The 26,135-nt window shown below is 42.9% G+C and overlaps 2 protein-coding genes across 2 annotated transcripts in view; one reads left to right on the top strand and one right to left on the bottom strand.

Moving 5' to 3' along the window:
* Nucleotides 1–8,021, top strand: part of PKD2L1 (polycystin 2 like 1, transient receptor potential cation channel) — a 16,469-nt gene extending 8,448 nt beyond the window's left edge. The window contains exons 6-15 of the mRNA XM_036386128.2: nt 164–392; nt 761–931; nt 1,633–1,814; nt 2,801–2,921; nt 3,501–3,599; nt 4,338–4,459; nt 4,775–4,892; nt 5,122–5,258; nt 6,000–6,144; nt 7,133–8,021. Of these exons, the coding sequence (XP_036242021.1) occupies nt 164–392; nt 761–931; nt 1,633–1,814; nt 2,801–2,921; nt 3,501–3,599; nt 4,338–4,459; nt 4,775–4,892; nt 5,122–5,258; nt 6,000–6,144; nt 7,133–7,318 (1,510 nt within the window). The 3' untranslated portion in view covers nt 7,319–8,021. The remainder of the gene's footprint in view (nt 1–163; nt 393–760; nt 932–1,632; nt 1,815–2,800; nt 2,922–3,500; nt 3,600–4,337; nt 4,460–4,774; nt 4,893–5,121; nt 5,259–5,999; nt 6,145–7,132) is intronic.
* On the bottom strand, nt 6,516–26,135 carry LOC118688484 (protein FAM13A-like). The gene is made up of 6 exons (XM_036386127.1): nt 26,055–26,135; nt 24,339–24,513; nt 23,925–24,134; nt 22,028–22,211; nt 16,933–17,068; nt 6,516–7,180 (listed from the first exon to the last, which is right to left on the bottom strand). Exons 1-6 carry the CDS (start codon nt 26,082–26,084, stop codon nt 7,172–7,174), a joined length of 744 nt encoding a protein of 247 aa, XP_036242020.1. The 5' UTR covers nt 26,085–26,135; the 3' UTR covers nt 6,516–7,171.

Here is a 26,135-nt window from a genome sequence, read left to right as displayed (position 1 = left end):
TCCTATCATAGGCAGTGAAGCAGCAGAGATAGGGCTGCAAAAACACATACACAATGCTTCCAGTCATGGTCTGGTGGATAGCTCATGCTGAATTTGATGCCTCTCAAAATTATCTCTGAGCTTCCATCCCTTAGTTTGAAATTGTTTCCTTGTCCCATTCAAGGTTAGTGGTTGAGTTTCCAGCCACTGGTGGTGCCATTCCCTCCTGGCAAATCCGGACAGTGAAGCTTATACGATACGTCAGCACATGGGACTTCTTCATTGTTGCCTGTGAAATTGTATTCTGTGTCTTCATCTTCTACTATGTGGTGGAAGAGGCTTTGGAGCTCCGTATCCACAAGTTTCAGTACTTCACCAGCATCTGGAACATTCTGGATGTGGTTGTCATTCTGGTGAGAATCCTTGCATACTTTTTGGGGAAAGAATGGCAGAGGTGTGTAAGAGCCAAAATAAATGAAGGGAAGTGGAAATTAGTCTAGATAAGACAAGAACTGGCACGTTTTGCTCTAATACTAAAATGAACAGCAGAGTAAATGGACACATGGTCTTCTGTCTGGAAGAACTGATAGGAGAAAATTCTTAGAGATGCCCAGAGACTGTGAAGTCAGGGTATCATTCAGCACATCAAGACCATATTTTCATAGTCCACCACTAGACTGCAGCTCTGAAGTGGGATTGCAATGAGTTCTGTGACATTTTAATTTTCATGGAAAGCACAGGAACAGTGATGACTGCAGACTACTCCTCTTCCTCTTTGCAGCTCTCCATTGTTGCCATTGGGTTTCACATCTTTCGCACCACTGAGGTGAACAGGCTGCTGGGAGAGCTGCTGGAACACCCCAACACCTACGCAGACTTTGAATTCCTGGCATTCTGGCAGACACAGTACAACAATATGAATGCAGTCAACTTATTTTTTGCCTGGATCAAGGTACTGTAGGGGATCTGGGAGGTGCCAGGTCTCCAGTCAGGCCTCTCCTTCTGGATAGCTTCAGGGTTGTCTCTTCCATCCCTCTGAGTAAATGAGTGTAACAGCTATAGAACAGAGAATTTTCCTTGAAGTCATATGCTCTTTTTTGCAGTAAATCTGGGCAACTTTTCACCCTTCATTCTGAGGTCGGTTATTTAGAGGTAACAGTCAGGGATATGGGTTCAGACACTGTGGTGTAAAAGTGGTTTTAGAAAATGCTGAGTACCATGTAACTTTGTCCATCCTATACTATTTTGGTATTCTTGAGGATAATCTGAAAACCATGTTTTTTTCCATGATGATCATTCAAGAGCTGGAAATGACTCATCTGTTGACATGGACTTTGCATTTCAACTAAATCATCTTGGAAAGCCACCAAGGGGCTCCTCATCAGCCTTAAGAGATTTGTTCTTCTAGCAGCCCCCGTTTATATTTTTCTTTGACAAAGGGAACAAGGTCATATGTTTATAAACCCAGAGAAGGATGGTGGCACACCTGGCATAAATGTCCTGAAGACTAAGCCACCATTCCCTAGCCACCTTTCTCTTCAGTACTTTTGTCCTGTCGTGAGCCTCTTGTCTTAGTAAGCATGTGCATGCATGAGAGGGACTGACCTAGCTGATGGTTTGGCCTAACTTTGTCCCCATTCTTCCATCCTGCAGATATTCAAGTACATTAGCTTTAACAAAACAATGACCCAGCTCTCCTCCACACTGGCACGTTGTGCCAAGGACATCCTGGGCTTTGCCATCATGTTCTTCATTGTTTTCTTTGCCTATGCCCAGCTGGGTTACCTTCTTTTTGGGACACAAGTGGAAAACTTCAGTACCTTTGTTAAATGCATGTAAGTGTGTAAGTTAGTACCATGTTTCCATAATTTTATCAAAATAATTTTAACTGCTTTCCACTCTTCCCCCCAGTTGCAAATCTCAATGACAATCAGACACCTGTTGTATCTCGTTGTAATAAAGCCACAATAGTTAATAAGTTGCTCACAGCCTTCTGGTTGTGACTGACATCTTCATGGACAAAAGAATGCAATAAGAAAACTGAGGGCTACAGGCAGATTTCTGTTTGTCTGGTGTTTATCAGTAAGGACAAGAGATATGGTGGATATTGGTAAGGATATTTATTTCCATAGAAGTCCCACAGATACTGATCAATATATCTGAGATGGAGGATGACCTGTAGGTGGATGAGCACACATAGAAGGGAATGCTGGGGAAGTGAGTTAAAATCCCATCTCAGACAATCCTGCAGTCCATGGGCCTGCTCAGGTAATGTGGGATGGTAATAGATGCATCTGCTACAGCAACGGTTTTCAGCTTGTGTCCCACAGACCTCTGGGCATCCAGGTCCTGCCTTTGAAGGGTCCACAAGAGAAAACAGAGATAAGGAAGCTTAGGATCAATACGCTTAAACATCTATCATTACTGGGGCTATGAACTACAAAAGGTTGAAGAGCACTATCAGTTCTAACGTCCCTCCAGAGTCTCACAAACTTTCTTGCAAAAGATGGTTTTGTTGAGTCAAATGCCTTTAACTGGGGAAAATTCAGGTTGTTTTGGTTTTGACTTCTATTTATACCAAAACACACTTTGGACAACCTGAATTTGTGTGGAAACCATGTTTTATTTTCCTCTTGCTCTAACCAGATCAGATCACTTCACCCCTGAAATACTATGGATGCATTTAACTTGCCACTCTGGAGTGACTTAGACCCTGCTCTGGTTTGTGCCTGTGCCCATCTGGGCTGCAGGGAGGTTCAGGTTCACCTCAGGACTGTTTGTGTGTGCCTTTGTGTGACCCTGTGCTCTTTCTTTCCCCCAGTTTCACCCAGTTTCGGATCATTCTTGGTGATTTTGACTACAATTCCATTGACAATGCCAACAGGGTCCTTGGGCCTCTTTACTTTGTCACCTATGTGTTCTTTGTTTTCTTTGTGCTTCTGGTAAGCAACAAAGTCCTCCTTGTCCCTGTACTGAAAGCAGTGTTTGAGAGACCCCTCCTGAAAACCCCTGGGTTAGGTGAAAATCCTTAGAAAAGGAGTTTTAGTTATAACAGCTTTGCAGTGCAAATCAACCACAGTAGGCAAAGAGTATGTTACTACAATTGGGGATTTGATTACTAGGGTGACTAAGGGCCAACATCTCTTAAGGTAAAACTGAAACTGACTGACTTCCTAGGCAATGGATGCAGAGAGATGCTCATAATAACCAGGTTAAACACCCAGTGTCAGGAGTCCATATGTAACCTAAGATTTTGCAAGAGAAACTACCAAAGGTAGTAGTTGAGGTGGGAACAAATGTACTTTCAGCCACTGCTTTAACTGCAAAAACTTTAGAAAACATGTTGTGGCTGAAGTAGGCCTTTTATTGACCCTCTTTAATTTGCCCAAGAGATGTCTCATAGGGAAACAACTCCTTGTTTAACTAAGTCTTGCACATCTGTGTCTGTTTCTTGCTGCTTCAGCTGCTGAGCAGGCAGGATGTCTCATGCATATTCATCTCACTGCTTCTCCTTTTCCTAGAACATGTTCCTGGCCATCATCAATGACACCTACTCAGAAGTCAAGGAGGAGCTTTCGAGCCAGAAGGATGAGCTGCAGCTCTCTGACATCTTGAAGCAGGTGATGAATAGTGAAAGCTGTGCTACTTTCTAGCTAAATCATGAAGCATTTTTTGGAAGTCCCTGACCTAAGTGGAATTTACTAGAGAGAAACAGTGGTTGCCAACTCCAGATCCCCCTTCTTTGTGTGCACAAGAGCCACAATTCCTTTCTGGGATAAATCAAGCTCCCAGACCCTTTGGCAATGGGAAGATGAGAATGCAGGTATTGCGTGAATCCTGTTACTTGATATAGTGTTTCTGAGAGACATTTCTTCCCAGTATGGTCTCTAGACAAAGCTCTTTCAGTCCTTCATAAAATGTACTTTGATTGATAACATGGCAAATCCTGCTGTGCTAAGTTGAGCCTATTACAGTGGCACAATTCTAACAGGTTAAATCTGTCTTTCCCATGGGCAAATTCCAGAAAAGTTCCTGGAAGGTCACAATTCTGCTGTGAGATCAATATTCTACAAGGAATAGTATTTGAGACATTATCTTAAACAGCTGATGTGTTGGGAAATCCGATAAAGGAAGAACTGGGGTGAGAAAAGCAGAAGATTAGCGTGATAACGTCACTCTGAAGGTGTGATTCTAGTTTGGAGATGAGCTTCTTATAGCAGTGCTTTGTTTTTTGCTTGTGGAAAGCTTGAAAACTCCTGCTATTATTTAGCATATGCTCACCTGTATCACACTGCCCACTCTGCTCTGCTTTTCACTGTTCTGTGTGCATGACTCTGTGTCTGTGTCTTTGGTCACAGAGCTACAACCGGACACTCATGAGGCTGAAGCTGAAGAAGGAGCGGATTTCTGATGTGCAGAAAGCCCTGCAGAATGGAACTAAACAACTGGACTTTGAAGACTTCAAGAACAGCTTGAAGGAGTAAGTGAGTCAGTTTGAGGGATGTCCACTTAGTCCTTTCTCTTAGTAATACAGGTAATTTAAATTTTCTGCTTTTCAAGACAAGAAGAGTGATTAGCTCAGATCTAGGCAATGTAAGATTTAAAAAAATTATCTTTCCTCAAATATTTAATTTCCTGTTCTAAATAGGTTTGTATAACTATCTCTTGCCTATTTGGGATGTTTAGGTTTATCAGTGGCAGGAGGAAACAATACACTGATTTCAAAATTCCCACTCTGTTACAGCTTAATCATATAATTCTATGCTTTGAGCTTTCTCTTTCTATTCTTTTGCAGACTGGGCCATGCAGACCATGAGATCACTGCAGCTTTCTCTAGATTTGACAAAGATGGCAACCGCATCCTTGATGAAGAGGAGCAACAGCAGATGAAGCATGACCTAGAGGCAAAAAGGGTAAATAAAATGGGCAAGGAAAAAAAAATTCTGTTTGGCAGACATCACTGCAAAGTGGCCTCAGGAATCTTTGGGTTTATGGTATAAACTAAGCAGACAACTAAAATATAGTTCCAACTCTACCTGCATGCAGCTGAGTGTATTGTTGCCTGTGAAGCTCTGTGTCATTGACAGTAAAGCCGGCAACAGAATTAGTATCCATATTTGCAGGAGTTTCTTTGTTTTCCAGGTTGCTCTGAATACAGAGATTGAAAATTTGGGGAAATCTTATGCTGACAACAACCTGGATGAGAATCTGACCTACATGGAAGCAAGGAATAACCACACTAATAAGGCCACCTGGGTCTCCAAAGAAGAGTTCCAAGTGTATGTTTGTGCTGTCAGTAGTTTAAACACCCAGCAAATGAGGGGTCCAATTTCCTGCTGCTTCCTTCCCTGATGTAACTCTTTACAGTGGTGCTGAGCAGTTTCAGTAAGATCTTGTCCCTTTTATCTTGCACATGTGTAAATAAGCAGGTCAGGAGATAACTGAGACTGTTCTAGTAATGTAGTTTACTTCTTCCTGTAAAAGACTGAGTTAAGAAATTTTGCTTTCTGCCTCTTGATTAACCTCTTCAGCTGTCATCTAGCCACAGGCAATATGCTGGCATGTTTCAGGTCAGAAGGTGGCCCAAATAACTGGGCCAAGGAAAGCTGATACCTTTACAGAAGGTCCTGTAGCAATAAATATCCTTGATTTACAGTTGGCCTTTATCCTTCAGGTCCAAGAATAACACTTGGCTATTATGTCCATAGGAGGAGCACAGGATAAACACAGCAGAGTGAATCAATATATCTTGATTCTGCTACTGAGAAACACTGAGCAAACCACATAGGGCCATATCAAAGGAGAGGCAGGTGCAATATTTAGTAGTGGAATTATGCTGTGTCTAGATCCATCCTAAAGAGAACCACTGATTACAGATGAAAACACAGTGTAGCAGTAGGTGACATAATCAGTCATCTGGGAGTATTCACTTCTATTTGAGGTCTCTTGGAGATGTCTGCAGCAAATCCCTTGACTCATCACAAGAAAAAGCTTACAAATGCTCTCCATGTCTCCCTCAGCCTCCTGCATCGTGTGCTGCAACTGGAACACTCCATAAACAGCATTGGCTCCAAGATTGATGCAGTGGTGAACAAGCTTGTTGTGCCAGAAAGAAAAGAGCTGAAGAGGAAGGATCTGTTGGGCAAACCACTGGGTGATAGCAAGGTTGGTAGCCCTCCACCATGCATTTGAACCAGCTTCAGATCAGGTGACTAGCTCTGCTGGGAGAAAGGGCCTGGTATCATCTTTGCTTTTCCAATCTTCATTGACTTAAGATAAAAAGGCTTGGGCAGGGTGTATGATCAATCCTTTTCTGTTTAAGCAAAATGACATAAAGCCTCTTGTTTTCATGTCCCCACAGTTAACCCTAATACCTTTAAACACACCTTCTGGCTCCTTTGAGGCCAACCTCAGCCCTGTGGCAGTGGGTAAAATTTGCCTGTTGTCAGTTGCTTTCTAGCTGTTCATCCTCAGGCATTAAAATGATCAAACTGTCCTTTCCAGCAAAAGCAGCTCATGGCTGTTGTGGACTGTGATCTTAACTTCTTGCCTGTGGATTACTTATCACACATGTGGTGGAAGATTGGCCAACTGTGTGCTTATAGCATAACACTGTGACTTTTGCTAAAGGGTGCCCATATTGAGTCAACCAGTGTATTTTGGATCTTCAGCTTTAAAGTCAAAGGCAGCAAGGCATGTGGGAGCCGTGTCACTTCTCCAAGGTTTTGTGGCTTCAATAATGAGAATAGCCAAACAGCACAAAGTGACCTAGCAGAGTCAGAAAGAAGTCTCCCTTTTGCAGAGTAGTCCTGTGATCTCTTTGCATCTGAAAGAGTGTTTTGGGAGGTCCTACTCATGTGAACATGACCAAAATCTTATGCAAGTGTTTGTTTGCAGATTTGCTGTGCCACAGCATTTCTGTGAAGGTGCTCTAAAGGATGAAAAGGGATGAATCTCTCCTTATTGGTCTAAAGCTTGAGTGTGCATTCATCAGTGTATCAGATCTTTAATAGACAGGCAGGCTTGTTCTAATTTCTGAGAGAATGTGGGAAGATATTTTAGTATCATGCACACCTTGCCTCTCTCCTACAGTGTTGCTAGACTTCTTGGTAGCTTCCTGACATTGCAGGTCACACTTTCTTCTTGTTGACAGGAGGAAGAAGCCAGTCGGGAAGAGCTGCACCCCCAGAGCCTAGACCAGCTGGGAAAAGAAGCAGAAAGTTTGGGGATGGAACACATACAGAGAAACAACACGAGTGGCAACTCTTCCCAAAATGGGGTCTATCGCATCTTGCCCAAGTCAAGTGTACTGGGGTCTCAGGTGCCCAAGCACCTCTAGCCAGTCTGATATGCACTTCTATAGCAGTGCTCCCAGTCTGGCTGCCATGGTACCAAGTCACTGTCAGTTGTTCCCCCACTATTAGGATAATCCAGAGAGCTGGACACAGACACCACTGTTGCCAGGAATTCTTAATGTGAAAAATCAGGGATGCTCTTCTCCAGTGTAATGATATATGACATCACAGAGCTAGAACTTCTGTCCCCCTTCACCTTCTCCCCTGTACCCCTATGTCAGGAAGAGGTGAAATTTGGCACTAGGTGATGTATTAGGTTTCTGCCTCTGAACAGGCTGGCACAACACTGTTTATCTAGCCTTCCCCAAAAAGTAGGGAGCCCAGAACTCTGACCATTTATGTCCAGATAAGCACATTGCAGCTTGTTCCAAACACACGATGGTCTGCAGGAGACAGATATGGCTGTCATGTAAAGAAAGCAGAATGTAATCACCAGTGTGAAATGGGAAGAAGAAATGTAGTTCTTTCTACCTGGTTACAGCCAGTTTTGCTCCGTTGTAGTTTGTTTCCAGATTACCTTGGTAACCCTCTCTGTACCTTAGGTTCAGGTGTTGAGAAAAGAGGTTACTGGTGCTTAACTCTGGATAACAATAAGATACAATAAGAGTTGACACCGGTGTAATTGGGAGAAGGTCTGAAATATTCTAAAATGAGAAGCAGTTGGTGGAGTCCTAGGTCTGAGTGTTAGGGAACAAAATTCTAGTTATATGATTTCTAACATAGCTGTTGACACTAAGAAATATGTCATTTATTTTCACATTCCTTAAATTGCATCTCAAGGTTCTTGCACCTTGCAAACTAGCACCCCTTTATGAAGTTTGATGCTTCTTGTTTTTGTGAAGGAAACAAATTTGCAGTTATGGGTGCTGACACCATTTGTGTTGAAGAATATTGTGAAAATGAGTGTCAGTTTTTTTACCACATGCAATATACTTTTCTTCCAAGCATTTTTCTGTTTGCTGAGGCTTCTCTTTTTCCTTGTAATTGGTGCAGGCTATTGCTGCTATTACAGGGCCATTGTAAATCTATTTCAAATACCTTAATGACTGATATTCTGCCACAGTTAACCTCAAATAGGCTCCATAGGCTTAAAGCCAATAGAAATGTGAGCTGTACCAGACCACTGCTAACAGTTCTCATTAGTGCTACACTGTTTAGTGTGCTGTGCAGTGACAGGTTTAGCAGGGGCATTGTGCAGGGGCATCTTGTATTGCCACCTTTTCTAAGATGGGTATGTCGCTGCATTCTGGGGAAAGCCTCTTTGGCAGTGTCTGAAGGACCTCAGGATGAGCCCTGTCCTCAGATAGCCCAGGTTTCAGGGCTGCCACAGCCACAAGATAGTCTTTGTAAATTGAAGCAGACTGTCAATCAACTACAAGGGCCCGGCAGGAGCTGTGAGAAGGAGCTTGTTGCCCAGCCCACAGGGCAGCTTAGATTTCAAACAGGAGCTGTGGAGGCAGGAACTGCAGAGTCTCATGATTCACTTCCCTTCATCAGCTGGTCCTGCTGTTGGGGACAAGACTGTGAGATATTGCCATGTTTCTTCATTCCCAGTTCCAATGAATTCAGAATTGAGCAAAATGTCTTACCTTCAGCTTTTCTGGCTGAAAACAGAACAATGGTGTTGCTTATTTCCTCCTCCTCTCTGCATTGAAGCTACTATCTTGTTCAGAAGAAAACAGCCTGTCAGGAGAACTTCCTAAAATAGGCTTTTTCCCCCCCTCCAAATTTTAATTAAACAGAAAATTCATATGCTAAACTGTGTTTGAACAGAGGAACTATGTGCTCTATAATGGGCTCAAATAGTGCACACAGCCCATTGTAGTCAATTCATCAGGTCTTCTGTGATTTGAAAGGCACAGAGGAAGGTTCTTACAAATTAATTTGTAAGACTTTGTTTTAGATCCTGGCTCCAGAGCAGACTACAAGTATACCAAGGCATAATTGCAAAGCAAGAAAAAAAATGGCTGCTCTTTTGAGGTCTCTGAAAGTGTCTGCCTTTTCCATGGACTCAAATTACTGGATGAGATCCTGAGTTCTGCACAGATATCAAATGCTTGGGATGCTGATCTTTTAGGAACTAAGTCTGGCACTTTGGGAGGGATCCAACCAGCAGTTGTCTGCTTCAGGTGGCTGAACCTGTGCTTGTGGCCAGTATAAGATATGTTGTTGGCTGAGACTGAGCTTCTTAACCTAGAAATAACTACTGTGAGGGTAACAGGATCCTGAAATTGGGTTCTGACAAGAAAATGAAGGTAAAATTTATTATCTGTAAAGCTTGGCTTTACAAAACCTCAGATTTCTCACAAGGGAGAGTGTTGTTTAGCTGCTCTGTTCAACAGAGAAGGTGACTCAGAACCTCCCTTTCTGCATTGCCCAGTGTTTCTTTTCTGTTCCCCTTCCAAGCTGTGCCAAACCCCAAGACCAGCCAGACAGATAACATCCCACTGAGGCAGGGGTGCTGCAGCCACAGCAGCACAGTGTAAGAGCCCTGCCTGTCACTACACACCAGAAGATAACCTTCACCCCCTGCTCCTTTCTGCACAGGGACTCCCATAACTATGAGGGAAGGCAGGTGAAGTGCAGAGGTGTGACAGCTGAACTCCGATCCATGGGACGGTGACCAAGAGCATCAGACAACCAGCTCCCAAGCACTGAGTCTGCTCTTTAGGGCAGCAGCAGGAGCAAAATGGTAATGTTCACATGCAGTGTTTGTTCATGCCTGAAATTTGGGAAGCCAGTTTTCCCCTGCAAAGAAAGGACATGGGAGCCTCCACAGGCCACTGCAGCTGTGAGAGATGTCTGCCTCTCACTCTGCCTGTCTCTGGTAAAGGCAGGAGACTCTATACCAGCTTGCCAGAGCTCTCCCTTACTCTCTGGCAAGGACAGCCTGGCAGCTTCCTCTCCCTTGGACTTTGGGGACAGCAGTCAGCCTGCCATGATGAGGAGCCCTAGACCAGCTCTGGCTGTGATCAGACAAGAACTGCAGGCTATAGTGGTCTCCCAGGTCAGCTCTTTTCCCCCTTCCCAGCAGAAAGACCACTTCCCCCTGTGGTGTGATTTTAGTAGTGCTAGTGCTTCTCATTGTAAAACAACTTCTGTTACTGGCATGTGCCTGCATTAATCTCATATTTCTTGTGTATTTTTATGCCACTATGCCTTGTCTGTTCTTTGTTCTATTGTCAATTGTGTTTTCAAGCTGGCTGAAAAATAACATCAATACACCAAATGGTAAGTTCATACACCTTTTCTTTTCAAATACATGTTGTCAGGCCTCCCATCAGGAGCTGATATTACTTAGATGATACATGTCTGATGGGTAAAGTAAAGTATTTGTTCCTCAAAAAAAAAGATGCATGATTGTGTTTTGTTTCAATCTGTAGCCGGTAGCCTTACAAACTGCACTGTGCCAGCTGTGCCTTGAAGTGGTTAAAATCTTTGGGAAGAGGTTTGGAAAAGCATAGTCCTTTGAAGAGATATCAGCAGTTATCACTGTTACTTATGTTGGCACTTGCAGTGGATGTTGTCTGAGGCCCACTCTGGCAGGTGTGTGTGCTCTTGATCCAGAGCCAAGGGGGAAGGAAGGCGTGTCCTAGCCATGAATTCAAAGTACAAGTGAGGCAGAGAGAGACTCATGGATGTGTGCCGGGAAGGGCACGGCAGTGATGTCTGAGAGGAGGCTCAGGCATTGGCAATAAGCAGCCTCAACCAGGGTGGCCATGAGCATGGAAAGCTCCTGGTCGTGTCTCTCCAAGAACACGATGCCAATAGTCTTAACAATGAGCAAGCCTAACTTTTCATGTTTAAAAGGAACACAAAAGAAATCCCCCAACCCCCTACAAATACAGCCAAGCTTATCAGCCTGGTTTGGTTTACCAGTAGGTGTCAGTCAGCACTACTCACAACCCTTTGCACCTACAGTCCCTTCTCTTCCATTTTCAATGCACAGAAACAAATCTGTCATTTGTTTTACTGAAAGAAACTGAGATAGAGAAACATTCCATTTGTGGTGACAGAGAAAAGACAGAAGCAGAATCCATGGATTCCAATAGGTAATTTATGATACTAGACCCTCACACTTCAGGACTTGTTGCAAGCTTTATCTATCTCAGGCAGGTTATAATTCTCCCTACAACCTGTAAAAAGGATTTGTACAGGTTTTGCTATTTTTTTTTTCAGTCTTGTGAAAAGCTCTTAGTGAGTGCTATTATTAGCCCGGAGCTGCTGCTAACTGGTCTTTAGCACCGAAGGTTGTTAGCTGGAGGCTGCCCTGCCCCTCTATGTTTTACAGACACGCCCTAGCAGGAGTCCTACAATGAAAAGAGCAACATTGGGGAACAACTATCAGTATTCAGAGTTTATCAGCAATAATGAAAAACGGGGGGGGGAGTAGCCAGCACCTGATGATCTAGCAGATTACAAACCCAGATGATGTGCCATCCTTTTGCTGCTCACACAAACCCTAATTCCAAGTCTCCGAACATGAAAGCAAGGAGCCTGGGAGTGGAGAGCAGTAAAAGTAGCAAGAACTTCAGTGAGTGCCAGGTCCCCATCCCCAGGCTCAGAGCTTAAGGGATATGATAACGCTAATGTGCCGGGTTATGGAGAGACATGGCACAGTGCAGCACCTCTGGCCCTACTTATGGCCCTTTTTTAGAGGTGGCAAATGCCAGGCGTAGCTCATTGCCAGCCAGCCATGCTGTACACATGCCAGGCACTCAGGCAGATGACAGAAGGGTGCCAGCCCCGCGGGGTGCGGTGAGATAAAGCCCTGGCTGAGGAGGGCTGAAGGAGGAGTGCAAAAGTTCAGCTGACAAAACAGAGGCTGTTCAGCCTGGTCTCCAGCCTGAATCAGCCAGCTCTGCTGAGGCAAAGCCAGCTTTGTGCCATAGCAAGTTACCAGGAGAGCCTGTGTGCATGGCAGTAACAGGGCTTTAGAGCACAGGATGTCCCAAACTGCTCTGGGTGGTGCTGCCTAAGAAACAACCACTCAGAGCAAGATGCAAAGCGGGAACTTGAAGCTGGCTTTGCTTGTACTGCCTGAGAAGGGACTGGGAAGTCATCCCAAGTGATCATTGGCTGTGAGTTCCTGTGGGGTCCCTCTTCTGTAAAAAGCATCAGAAATAAAAGTAAAGGGCAAGCTCAGAGAGAAAAACTCCGTATCTGTGCACACACACACCTGCAGACATATTGCTGGAATGTTGCAAACCACCCAGGCTGTTCAGACATGTTTGGAGTTCACTAAGAGAGCAGGCATTGAAAGCACCTACAAAGACTTCTGGAACAGATAAAAAGGGCAGAGCTTCTTCTCAGTTTCCTACACAATTGAGAAGTGTTACAGCAACAAGGGATGGTCGGCTTTCTGAATCCTTTCAGGAATACTGCCTCTTCTGCTTCAAAGAGTTTTATTCTGTTCAGGCCAAGGAGAGGCCATGCCGTGAGCAGGCATTCTTTACCATGAAGAGAATTGGATGACCTTATTGTTAAACAGAACAGATTGTACTTGCTTCTGTTCTCTTACCAAATACTCACGAGGAAGGAGACATGTGCCCAAAGGAACTGTTCAGCATTTGGACACTAGGACCTATGTCCAGGGGCTGGGGTGAGAGTCCTTGTCATGACACAGAACAAGGAACATCAGCTAGAGATCTGTCATGTCTCCTCCATCCTTAGCCTGGTGACCAAGGGTTGTTTATGAATGTGTCTTTTCACATGCTTTCGGAGATGACAGTGGTCAATTTCTTGCCTTGTCCCTCATTGCCCCTTCTCTCCCACTCTGAGTGCCTGGAGGAGCTACCCCTAGATCTGCTGCTGTCCTGGTGAGAAGCTAAGCTCAATGTCAACAACACTTGCCACTCCTGGTGTTCTACACCCAGGCTCTCATTTACTCTCCATTCACACCTTGGCATTTCTGTTGTGACTCTACCGGCCCTGCCTCTCCTAATTAATGAGAACTTCCTCCAGGCCTAGGACACCTCACCAGCCTTCAGTGGCTCCTGGGTGACCCTGGGCTCCCTCTGCCCCTTTTGTGTGCACTTGTCATCTCCACTTACACAGCCATTTCCAACGTAGGAGAGAAAAATTTAGTCTGGAGAGGAGCAGAGCAACACAGTCAGAAAACCTGAGCTGTCCTGGCCAAGACAAACTCCAGGCAGTGGCTTTACTGAAAAAGCCAAATATAGAGATGAGTTGGAACATAGTGGAACATAACCAGAGAGGCCAGATGGAAGGTGAGTACAAAGAACTCTGGCATAAGTAGCCTAGGAGTGTTCTGCTTTTTCCTGTGGCATTACTGGGTGAGTTGTGCAACCAAGTGCTTCCTTCTCTTTGTTCTCCTCCTTGTTACTGCCTTCATCTTCAAGACAAAAATCCAAACATTTAGTCTGGCTTTCTGGTTTGGCTTATCTTTGATAACACTTGCTACCTGGTGATTCCCTGTTTCTCTTCCTCAGTTTACTTGTTTATAAATGTGATTTTCCTGCAGTCTGCATCAGAGTAGGGGACAACTGAGATTTCTGAGCCTTTACAGTTTTTCTTTCACCTACTGTGATGCTCTGCCTTGTGTCATGGCACAGTAGTTCTCTGTCAAGGTCATAGAGCACTAGTGAAGGCACAAAAGAAGGGACAAGTTATGGATAAGACAGAGCTATTTTTCTATCTCTCCTCCAGAATGCAAGCTGTTTGCTATAATGATATCTCACACTCCTACAATTGTGTACAGTCCCTTGGGGGAAGAATACTCTGCAACTCTGGGTGTTCAGCACCTACTGCAAAAAAAAGGTCTGAATGTGTTCAGGGCTGCCACAACAAATCCTAATGGCAGCAGCCCAGGCCTTGGGAGTGGATAAAAGTTAAACAGTTTTTAGGAATGTCTCATAGGGCAGCCCGGACATTGCTCCTGAGGAAGGAGGTGAAATGCCTACGTAACAATGTGTATGTCAACATTCATGTCTAGCAAGAGAACTGACCTCTGCAGAGCTGAGTTGGGACAGATAAAACACCCTTAATCCTGTTAGCCTCCTGCAGGCACTGAGGCCCTCAAAGGGAAGCAGAAGGATGGAGTGCCCATTCCTGACTCACAAATAGCAAGACAAATTGTACTTGAAGGAGTCCTGCACAGGAGCTTGGGTTGAGTGTGGGAGAAAATGTACTGGGGATTGTATGTTATGGCCTTAGTGCTTGTGCACTTCTTGGTCTGAAGTCCTAGGCCTTGTCCTAAAGGCTTGAGAACACTATAGGGGCAGTCACGACTGGTGTCTCTCCCAGACCTGCTTGGCCAGAGAGGACATGGGAGCTTTCTTTAGCAGGCTCCTGAACACATTACTAACAGCAGCAAGTAGGAGCGATAAAAATCTCAGCACACTTATGATGTCATCTTTTTAACTCCTGAAGAACTGTCATGGTGGTTTAGATGTACTAGGTGCTTTATCTATGACATCCTTGGCTGATTACTCGCTTTACCAGATAATACTTAATTGTGTTGGTCCAATATTTTAATTATTCATTATTTCTGTCAGAATGAAGCCCATGATATCTCAGTGTAGTGTTATTAGTTAAATACTGATTTCCTTTACTCTTAGATTTGCTTGAACCCTTCCTTATCTTTAACCAATTAAGGATTTAGTGCTACTCTGAATTCAGATAATGAAGTAAATGATTAACAAAACTTGACAGTCAGACTTCTACATAATCTTGCAAGTCTTGCAAAAGTCAACTTCCCCAAAGCAAGCAACACTTTAACCAAGTAAGGGAGGCTAGTCAGCACTAGCTTTGACACGATGAGCAACAGGGTGGAAAAAAGCATAATGAGTTTTTTTGTGCCTAGAGTGCTAAATGACAACCCAACAACAAAATCAGAGGAATTAAGTAGTCCAAATGCAAGTATCTGTATAAAAGCCAGTAAAAACAAGTTTCATTTCCAGGACGCAACAAGGAATCTGAGCCAGGTTTGCCATTTCACTTTTTGCTTGTTTTACTGGAAGAAAAACATGAACTTCTAATATGTTTAGTTTGTAAACCTAACTTTGATGTTTCTAGTTTAGTGGGCCTTGAGCAATTGTTATATTATGAAAGATGAAGGGTACCTATCCAATGTGCTGAGTTTCCTGCCAAAAATTACAAAAACAAGATCAGCCACAGAATACTGAATTCCCTTCTCACCCACAGATGGGATTTCTTTCATAAGCTTACCTCAGAGTAGGAGAGTGCCCCATGGCTATGCCTTGTCTGAGGCTTTATTAAAGAACTTGAAAGCAGCTTTTCAGCAGAATTCTTTCCCACATCACCACAATTCCAGACAGACTGTGACATTTTGCAGAATTACAGGGAGTGAAGCTGGTTCTAAACAAAAGCACTGCAAGTGAAAGCCTGGTTTCCTGGCTTCTCTAATACCTCTCCAATTTCTTTTAGCTGCTGATGCTTCCTCTAGCTTTGCAAACAGATGTCTTGGGACAGCCAATATTTTTATTTCGTGTGCTCATTTGAGTACTGGTTTCAGAAACTCCCAGAGGTGGCAGTGACATGGGACTTCTTCAGAGAGAAAGGGGAGCTGGGAGCATGAGCTCAACACTGTTTTAGTGTGAAACAATCCTAGTGTTACATTTGGGGCCATGTCTTGGTGCATTCAAGAAATACTTTAGAAACATCATTTTATCAGTATAGCGTGTTCTTTATACCTGTGTCTGTACAGGTTTTGTTTTCAAAGAAAGCTTCCAAGGAACATTACAGGCCCAATATTCTCTTTGGGATACATAATATGTTCTAAATACTGACTTTAACTTTTCATACAAAGTCTGCTAACTTTCCTTAACAGGGATACTTGGAGAAAGAAGCCAGAAAATTTAGGAGTCAAACACAAATACCATCACCCACATTTACATGCAGCACTAATCTCTTCCACAGTCCATCACTTGACCTGGCACACTGCTGCCAGCTTTACCATGAACCTCAAGGATCACAAAACTGCACTGTGAAATATTAAACTGCAGGGTTTGCTACATTTCCTTCATGGCTTTTTCCAAAAATCAGTTTCAAGTTCAGCAGCAACGATACACCACATCACCAAGTGAAAACAAGATTTATATTGACCCTCTCTCTAAACCAGGATTTGTCTATCATGTTTCTTGCACCATGAGGTTTTCAACAAAGAGGCAAAAAAAGGAATCAAAGAGCTAGCAGTGTTTTAGAAAACACCCAAGGAGAGGCTGGAACATACACAGTAAGTTCTAAAAAATAAGAGAGGGGTTTCAAACCTTCTGATTTGGCTTTCCTGCATCATCAATGTATAGACAAAACACACAAAATAAAATGTGTTTCACTCAAGGAAAAATCCAGTGGCTTTGATCTAACAAAGCTTGACATTAATATATTTAAAGTAGAATAGCTTGGGATTTTCTTCTGGACCTTTTGCTTTTGCACTTACTTTTTTCCAAATTAGAATTTTAACTCACGTTTCCTCTCCAGCTTAGGCATATCATGAGTATTTACATTGCTGGCTCCAAGGTACAGTCATTAATTACACTATGTATAAGCAAATGTATTTCCAGTTCTGGGTTTTAACTAATGAAGCACTTTTGATTTCTTACTGCAACTTTCTTACCTGAAGGCCATCTGCTTGTCTCTGTGAGAAGCAAGGGTCCAGGTCAACAAAAAGCATCTCCTGGTGTTGGAGCAAATACAGCAGGAGGCCATTGTAAAGCCTTTGTTCTTCACAAGCCAAGGGACTGACAGGAATCCTAAAGGAAGAGGAGCTGGATTAACCTTAGGAGCTCTCAGATCAGGGGCTGGTCATGGGTGACACAGGGAGCCCTCCCAGTAGCCAGGGTAATTCAGCAAAGCAGCAATTGCTGGGACAGTGACCACTGGAGCTTGGGGGGTTCAAAACATCAGGACCTGTACAGGCACAGAGCCCCAGCTTTGCTGCAGTGGTTCACAACCCAGTGAATCCTTGTGGCAGCACAGCAAAGGAGTAAGAACCTGACAGGAGCTCAGACACGAGCTTTGAAAAATCAAGGGTGAAAAGGACAGGCAAACAAAAAGCACCCTATCAATCTGCCATTGCTCACTGGCATTGGGGTGGAAAGAGTAGTTTTGTTCTACCTTCATTTATGAAGGTGAGCTTTGATCACTGGAATGTCTTATTACCAGAACTGTCTGGAAAAAAAAAAACAAACCCACAGGTAATAAACTGCTTCAGTGTATTAATTTATAAATCCATAGACATCAGTTGTATCAGGAAGTGGAAATTCCAGATGTTCCCATTAACCATGTTGAGTTTGGGTTGGGTTTTTGCCTTTCTTGCTTGATCTCTCCATATTTTTGGGGTCTTTATGAATAGTAGTTAAATTTTTACTGTCACCATCAAGTCAGAATAATTTAATTAAAAGGATTCTTTATATAGGATTTTAATCTCAACCCCTGAAGGACTTGTGTATTCCCCTCACCAGCTATATGGAAGCTTGGATGACATTTACATAAATGCTGTGCCCTTAATGGAGCTTCTCCAGCCATGCTGCACCAACTTTGTTACACCCAGCACAATATTAATATTTAAACAAGAAATTCATAAACTCAGGAGACTAATGTGGAGCAGGAATACACCAGTCTTCTCTTTGCCAAATGAGTACATTCATTATTCATTTGCAATTTTAAAGTACAAATATACACATTGGGCCCAGTCCAATTGCTCTCATTCGTGTTCCTCTTTTGTAAACTTACTGTTGTTTCTGTAAGGACTTCAGTTTGGGCTCCTTTTGGAAGCAGAAGGTTTAAGCAGGGTTATAGCCAGGTATAACAGAGAGATTTACAGGATGAACCACTGTGTCATCAGTTCCTTCTTTAGGATTAACAAACATTTCTCTTTCTTGCATTCCCATTTTTCTTGGGATGGACTCAGTTTCTCCACAATAAACAAGGCTGCTTGTAAAACGTGGTTGACTGAGCAATAGCCTTTGCTGCATACAACAATCCTAAGAGATTACTCATCACTTACCAAACATCAACACCCTCAGCTCACAGGCCAGACAAGCAGTATTTTTAGTCCTTTGTCTTCTTTTTCAGCTTCTTTTATTAGCTTAGACGTGTTCCTGAATCCACCTCTACCAGCTGTTAACTCCTCACCAGAAGGAGCACTGCACAAGCTATTCAGGAAGATAAATGGCTCCCAGACCACTCATTGAGTCCTCCTTTCTCTTATTAGCAGCCTGGGTTTGAGTGCCCAGTTCTCATTTCATCCTAAAACAGATCTAAACTATAGACTGGGAGGAGACAGCTGACTCCAAATATCAATGTCTCATCAGCAGATATTCATGGGTGGCAACAGGTGTGCATTCCAAATATAGAGAGTACACTTTTAGTTTTCTCTTCAGCCACCTTCCACAATGACTTTCAATTAATTTCGTGAAATAACCACTTCTTGCCTGTTCAGATACTTCTGCTGCTACCAGAAACCGCATTATTGGGGTGGCAGTAAGGGGGAGCCAGGTTCCCCCACTGCTAAATCCAGGCACATCATCCTAGGAAGAGCAGAGCTGCTGAGGTGTATTCTGCACTTCCCCACAAAAGCCCCATAATCAGTTGTAGTACAAATCCCAGGAGAACACTCACTGTGAATAAGAAACAAGTAAAACTTGACCATCAGGAATTAGCTACTGGTTTTCTTGAGTGAGTCTAAAACTTCCAAAGCTGCTTTGCCACAAAGTGCAGGCTAAAAAGTCCACACAAGTGCCCTGCCTTGGCTTTGTCCAGGAGATCTGCCAAGGTTCCCTGCCGCCACAGGCTTGCTGCAAATTTACAGAAACAATGAGTCAAAGTGAGTGGAAGCAAACAGCTGGCTGGCTGGAGTCCTTGTGCACTCATGCAAGAATTGCTCACTGAGACCAGAACTAAAAATCTCTTTACCAAGATGAAGCATAACAAAGTATCCATGGAAATTTAAGTAACATCAGTCAGATCTCTGATAAATGCATTCTCCTAAGCATTTACAGATACTGGGAGAGCAAAACCAGTTTTCCTTGATCCTCTAACTAGACTTGCAATATAATACCTGTGCTAAGCCTTGTAATTTTTGTGTTACAATAACAATAGCTACAAATCACGAAGTATGTGCACTTTAGGCTTATAATGTACAAAGTTCAATATTCTACTTTTGTGGTCCCAAGGCCCAAGAAGGTTCCATGTTCTAACTACAGAATATTCCTACTCACAAATAAAAGTGCCAAAATATTGAGATAGGTGATAATCATAGACAAAATTTACACTTGAATCTAAATAGGTAAGAAATTTAAAGTTAAAAGGCTCATAAACAACTTTATTTAGTTGTTCAATGTCAAAGAAGGAAGAAGTAATTTCACAAAAATGCAGATTGCCAGAATACACGAAGAACAGTTTTAACACCTGCAATGAATTCATGCTGTATGAGGAGCTGCCATTACCTCCAGAAGGTTAATTGCAGCAATTGCATGGAGCACACATTTCTGCAGATTAGATCTAAAAGCAGTTTTTTTCCATAACCTTCACATTTACACTGAACAACTATAGCAAGTACTACCCAACATGTCCCAATTTCCTACACTCTGGCTGCCAAATGTTTCATAATGTGCCAGATAATTGCACTAATTCTTGCTCTGAAAGACATAAAGGATATTTATGACTTTTTCCCCTGTGTCAGCAATATGATTTGCCACAGCTGACTACCTTGAATTTTGCTGCTATACAGGACAATACCAGTGATTTATTCTGAATCATTGAAGGCCTCAGGTCACTCAGCAGGAAGTGGTATAGAGCAATCTCACTGATAGTGCCAGTTTCAAGGCTCTCCTCTCTGCCCAACCTCCAAAAAGGTGAATTTCATAACCCTAGGAAGTAACTCAACAAGCACAGCACCATGGTGTTAAATGTTTTACAAAAAAAAAAAAAAAACTGAGCTTCAGATTTACTGGGTTGTCTCCCAGAGCTGGTGAGATCAGAATGACTGTAAAGAGTTGAAGATAACATTTATATGGCAGACATACTTCTGTTTATGGTAGTTGTTGTCTTGACAGGTCACTGGCAGGGAAACCCCGTGCTGATTGTTTTGAAGGCTTCTCAGACAGGTCATTGCCACAAGTGCTCAATTTAGCACTGAATGTACCTTAAAACCAGGCAAAGGCACATGTTCAGAAGTAGCTGGGCCATGTCCCAGAAGAGTGGGATATTTAGAAACTGAAGCAGCTCATCAATCAATAAGGGAGCACACTGGATCCTTATGTGCAGATACAGGAATCAGTGGGCACACATTGGGATAATTTGGGAATGGAGATAAAGGAACAAAGTCTTCTTGCATGCACGTGCATGCACAGAAGCCCCAGGTGAGAGCAAATGCCACCTGATGGCAGAAAAGTGACAGTCCGTGAAGTGCTTTTTGTGTTAATGTGGGGGCCAAGGGACAGATTCTTAGTGAAGGCCTTTTAGTATCAGCCAATGCTCATAAGTATCACCACACAACTAATCCAAACACTGATAAATAAATCTCATCTGTCTCCACTCATTTACTAACTTCAGTATTCAGATACTAAGGAATTTGGGGTCTGGTTACAAAACTGCTTTGTTGCACTGCTGAGTATCCTCCATGGTGAGGTTTTTCCCCAGAGGACAGAGTGGCCTAGTTCCAACCACACCACATCTTGTTAGATTCACTTCTCTTGCTGTGCTTTTGTTAAATACATGAACTTGTATCAAGTCCAAAGGTCAAATTCTGGTAGACCTGGCAATAAACCCACAGAGCAGGAAAACAGAGACCACATATAGAGACCTATGAAACAGCAGCAAGGCTTAAAAGTCCATTTCCACAAAACAAAGCCTGTCATTGATGCTGGGCACCAATTTTGCTGAATATATACTTTTAAAATTAACTTGGCTTGCCATAAAACTCCCAACTGAATAACAAGGCTTTTTTACTGCATAGAATATATTACCTGCTAATAGATATATTTTGTAAATGTCATTGGCTTATAGCTCATATTAACCTGGCGTGGCTGTGATCCACTAGAACAAAGATTTACAAGTTGTAGCAGGTATTTTAACATCCTGTAGTGTCAACAGTGAAAGGGAAAATCCTCCATTATCTGATCACACTAGGCTGTTCCTTCTTATCACCTTGACTTGTATGACATGTTGTCCCACCTCTCATTTTTAGCTTCCAGTTTTGTGCCCGCTCGCCACCACCCCACACATGACTTCTCTAGCTCCAGCCAAGCACTCACTGCTCAGCTTGCATGTCAACTTGAATTTTAGTGGCAAGGGCAGAATGAGTTGCTTCTCTTTCTTGATAACAGGGATTCATTTCTCTGATATCAAATGCTGTTACAAGGCCAAAGTGGGGGTGAGCTTTTCAGAATTAAATCCAACTAAGTAGCCCCCACAGCCAGCACTTATCTTGGCTCAGAAAAGAGAAGCAGCTGTCATTAAACAGCTCTCTATCCCTCATGTCTCTTCATATAGTTTCTCACTTGAGGCTTGCCTGTCTAGTCAGTGCCCAACAGAATGAAAGGGATCAGCCAGCTCAGAACCTGCCACATCTGCCCACAATACATCATATAAACACTGAACTTACAAAATGCTCCACTGCCTATTGGACCCAGAGTTACAACAGAAAGCCTCCCTGGGAGGTGTGACCTTGTTGTGCTGTTTGAGGCAGCTGAGCAGAGAGGACTCACTTGAACAGAGCAGGTCCAAACACGATGGCCAGGTTTTCCAGAGTCATGAAATTCACTGCACTGTAGGTTGACACCTTTAACAGGAAAGCAGACAGGAACTGAAGAAGGTTTTGGTGGGCTTTGGGCAGGCAGCTGAGCAACTGTCTCAGGTTCTCTATGCATTCTGTTGTGTTGATTTTGTGCTCTGGGGGGGAAAAAAAACCAAACCCAAACTTATAATGTAGACATTCCTCATACCAACACAATTTCATCACAGACATTAGATATAAGTAAGAAAGAAAGTTTTAAAATATATTAGACCAATGTGAAGAATAAATAGGTCCCAAACAAGGATTTTGTACACTAAATTTTGGCATATGTTTTTCACTTACAAATATTTAATAACCATGGGTTTTCCAGATATTGAGTTTTGCACTCACTGTTTCTGATATTTTTCCTCTTAAGGCAGAATCATCCAGCACTTGCTGCTTTCCTGATGAAATTGCAAGCAGGAGTCATGTACCTGAATCCTCAAAGCTGCCTTGAAAGACAGTGCAAGGTTGACAGCCTTGACTCTCCCAAGAGATTTTACACATGCTGTATGATTCTCATTAGGAGGAATGAGAAATTGTAGCCTTTCAGCCCCACATCATCTTCATTTCCTGACTAATTGGTAGCTCTCAGACTCAAAACATCTTTGCTCTATAAATATGCAACTGCAGTTACACAAGAGATGCTTAAAATTCTAATTTGGGGATACTTAACATTTTCTTGGTTCTTATTCTTCAAAGAAGGGTAACAAGGCAGAAAATGGGTTCACAAACAACTCTATTTGATCAGCAGTTCCCTATCAGTAAGATAAAGTCTCCTGGTTACTAGAATTGAGATGACAGTACTGCTCAATAATTGGCAGCTGATGCTCAAATTTGCCATAGATCACCAGGACACATCTGCGTAGCTTTGACATTGCTTATGAGCAAATCGTGCCCTTGAGGGTAATTATAGCCCTTAAAAACACATTCTGCACAGGCCAAGGCCTATGGTGCTCAACTGATTAATGAGTGAAATGGAAAGGGGGACAAAGAGGTAAAAATAACTTTAAAAAATAACAGCAAGACTGTCCAGGGTAGAAAAAAACAGGTGCTTGCAAAAGCCCCATAGGTTGTTCTGCACAGACTTTCACAGCTCATGAAACTGCTTCCTTTCTCTTTGTTTTAAACTTCTACTAGGGCACCTCGAATAAAAGCAGCCTGCAAAGTAACCCACAAAAGCCCACATATTTGTATGCAAACACCTGAATTAGCTAGCAGTCAGACTGAGAACAGAGCTCAACCACTGCAGGCATGAACAGGGAACAGGCAGAAGGCTGCTGCGGTGCTCTGGGTGGGCTTTGCATCCTGCTCCACACTGCTGTCCAAGATTATAAGAGGACTGGAAAAATAAATGCTAACTAAAAACACAGTTCTCAAGAAGAACAGCGATGTGCAGAAAAGCCTCCTTTAACAGGGAAGGTTAAATAAAAAAAGAGGCTTCAGCTTGGAAAAGAGACAAGTGAGACAGTGGCTATATAAAGACACAAGCAGCATTATGGTGGAGATTGCATTAAAACTAAAAATATTATCTCAGTAACTAGTATGGTATACAATTTAAAAAAGAAAGCATGCAGAGGAAGAGCTTTCTCAAAGAAAACAGGATTGGATTGCAGGATTCATTGCCACAGGAAGGAAGGGAACCCAAAAGAATTAATGAATTTTAAAAAGACTGTAAAAAAGTTTGTAGATGCTTGGTCCCTCCAAAGCAATTAAATATCAACTTCAGGTTAAGGAAACACAAAACCTTGTTTATAGAAAGTGTAATGAACACATTATCTGTCACTGTCAGAGAATGGACAGAAGCTTGGAAGGTGCCCATTCTGTACCTTGGAAAGTTTTTAGTAAGCCAGAACAAATATTGTCTGGAAAAACAGCCACTGGTAGTTCTTTCAGAAACAGCTTCAGGAGACTGGCCACAGAATCAACATCTCCATCATTAATAAGGTCTACTTTTTCCCCTTGATTGTACTTCTGCCTCAATTCCTTGATTTTATTTGCTGAGCCACCAACCCGAAATATACCGACACGCTCCAGACCTGTGTAAGAAATGCAGAACAGTGAGCAGTGCTTGTTTACTTAACCACATCTTTGTGCTGAGAACTGGAGTTCAAAAAGCAAGAGCTCCTTTAAGAAAGCACAATAATTGTAAATAAGGATTTTTCAGCATTTACAGCTGAAAAGCAAAGCTTAAACAAAGAATATCAGTTTCCAGAAGCTGAGCAGGAAAAATATGAACTTACCAAATACCTCCAGGTACTCCACCATCTGTGTCACAAGAGAAGGAACCCCACATTGCTTTGCATCCTCTACAAGGGTTTCCAGAGGAACACCAAATGTGCCTCCTTCTCTGCTGAACTGTAGCTCTGGTGAAACCTTATTTGTTGTGTGCCTAACTTGTATAGAAGAGGATGATTGCTGGGGAATAAAAACAATCAAGTGGTAAATATCAACTGCTTTTTATTATTTTAACCTCCAAGGATCTACAGCTTGGACAAAATTATTGTCTTTTTTGTAGCATCTTAGTACAGATTTTATTTCTACTGCATATTCTTACTAATATTCTTCTGTAGAGCTGAGGTGAGACCTGTGATGGGGTGAACTCCAGTAAAGCCCCCTCACCCTACAGTCAGGGAAAAGTGGCCTTGTTTTGAGGCAAATGGTCTGTTTGGGACAGAGAGGGGTCACTACCCCTCAAAACAGCCCCAAAGGTCAGGAAAAAGCTGACCCCCTGCTGGTGCACAGCCTTCCAACTCTATGAAATTTGTGAATTTCTACCTAATTCCTCAGGATAAAAAAATGCAAGATTATGAAGGAACCTGAAGTGGAATTTAAGCGGCAGCCATGGTGCAAGCCGTGGAAGATGTTCCTTTCTGCTCGCCCAGTTATTCCAAATTTCTTACCCCAACAACTGATGCAAAAGCATAAAAAAAAAAATAATAATCACAAAAAACTTGCACTTTTCATGCTGTCTGATGGAGGAAGCTGCTTTTCCATCCTGCGGGGCGTGGGCTGGGGAGTCTGTGGGCTCTGGTGGGGGCCCTGTCCCTGAGGGCGGCTGAGGGGCTCTGTGAGGGCAGGGGCCGCCCTGGGCGGGCACAGCGGCTCTGCAGGCCCTCAGGGCCACCTGGGGCTGTTTAAAAACATACTTCCAAATAGATGCTCAGGCACATTTAAAAATAAATATAATAACTCTATATTTAATAATAATATCCCTCAGGAATATTTTAAAAAAGGGGAAATTCTGCCTGGCACTCTGAAAGGAGTCCTGGCTGCCCTGCCCTCTCTCCCAGCTCCCCAATGCCCCTTGCTTGCCTGACAGGCAGGTGCCATGGCCCACAGGAATTTCTGCATTCCATCCTCATTCCTACCAGGCAAGGAGAACACAAGTCCAAACCAGGAACACCCGGATTTACCATTTCTGCACTAGGACTATTTAAACAGTACCTGTAGGGGATTTTTTTTTTTTTTTTGGTAGCATTATCTCAAACCAGCCTCTTTTTCAATGTTTTTATTACTATGTTTTCAGAAGGAAAAGAGAAAGGTTTTCCTATGGGTTTGAAGCCGAGCTGCCTTAGTGAAGCTGTTTTTCACACACTTTGCCTGCAGCAAAGCCATGAGCTGGAGCTCCAGGCCAGCCCTGCTGCCATGGCAAAAGCACACACAGCACTCGAAACACCCCAGGCCATTTTGCTCTTTTAGTACATAGGAAAGCTTAGGCTGTGATGTTAGTGTTACAGCATGAATAGTTACAGAAAAAGAACAAATATCAGCATGTACCAAACACATTTTACAGCATTTCTGTATATAAGCTATAAGATGTTACAAAAAGCCTCTAAAATATTTGTGCATCATGACTGTAAATCCCTCCCTTTCCCCTCTCAGATGCAGCTGAGCCTTCTCAGAAAGGAGGAAGGGTATGAGGAAGGAGTGAAGCAGCCAGATTTAAGTTCACTTACACAGATGGAAAGGGAGGCACCCGCTCCCATGTTAGGTTGCAGCAGAGTGCCAGTGTTTCAGCTGTGCTGCTCCAAGACACC

Source organism: Molothrus ater, chromosome 8, assembly GCF_012460135.2.
Source record: "Molothrus ater isolate BHLD 08-10-18 breed brown headed cowbird chromosome 8, BPBGC_Mater_1.1, whole genome shotgun sequence".
Lineage (NCBI taxonomy): Eukaryota > Metazoa > Chordata > Aves > Passeriformes > Icteridae > Molothrus > Molothrus ater.
The sequence above is the reverse complement of the archived record's forward strand: the minus strand, read 5'-3'. Positions and strand labels throughout refer to the sequence as shown.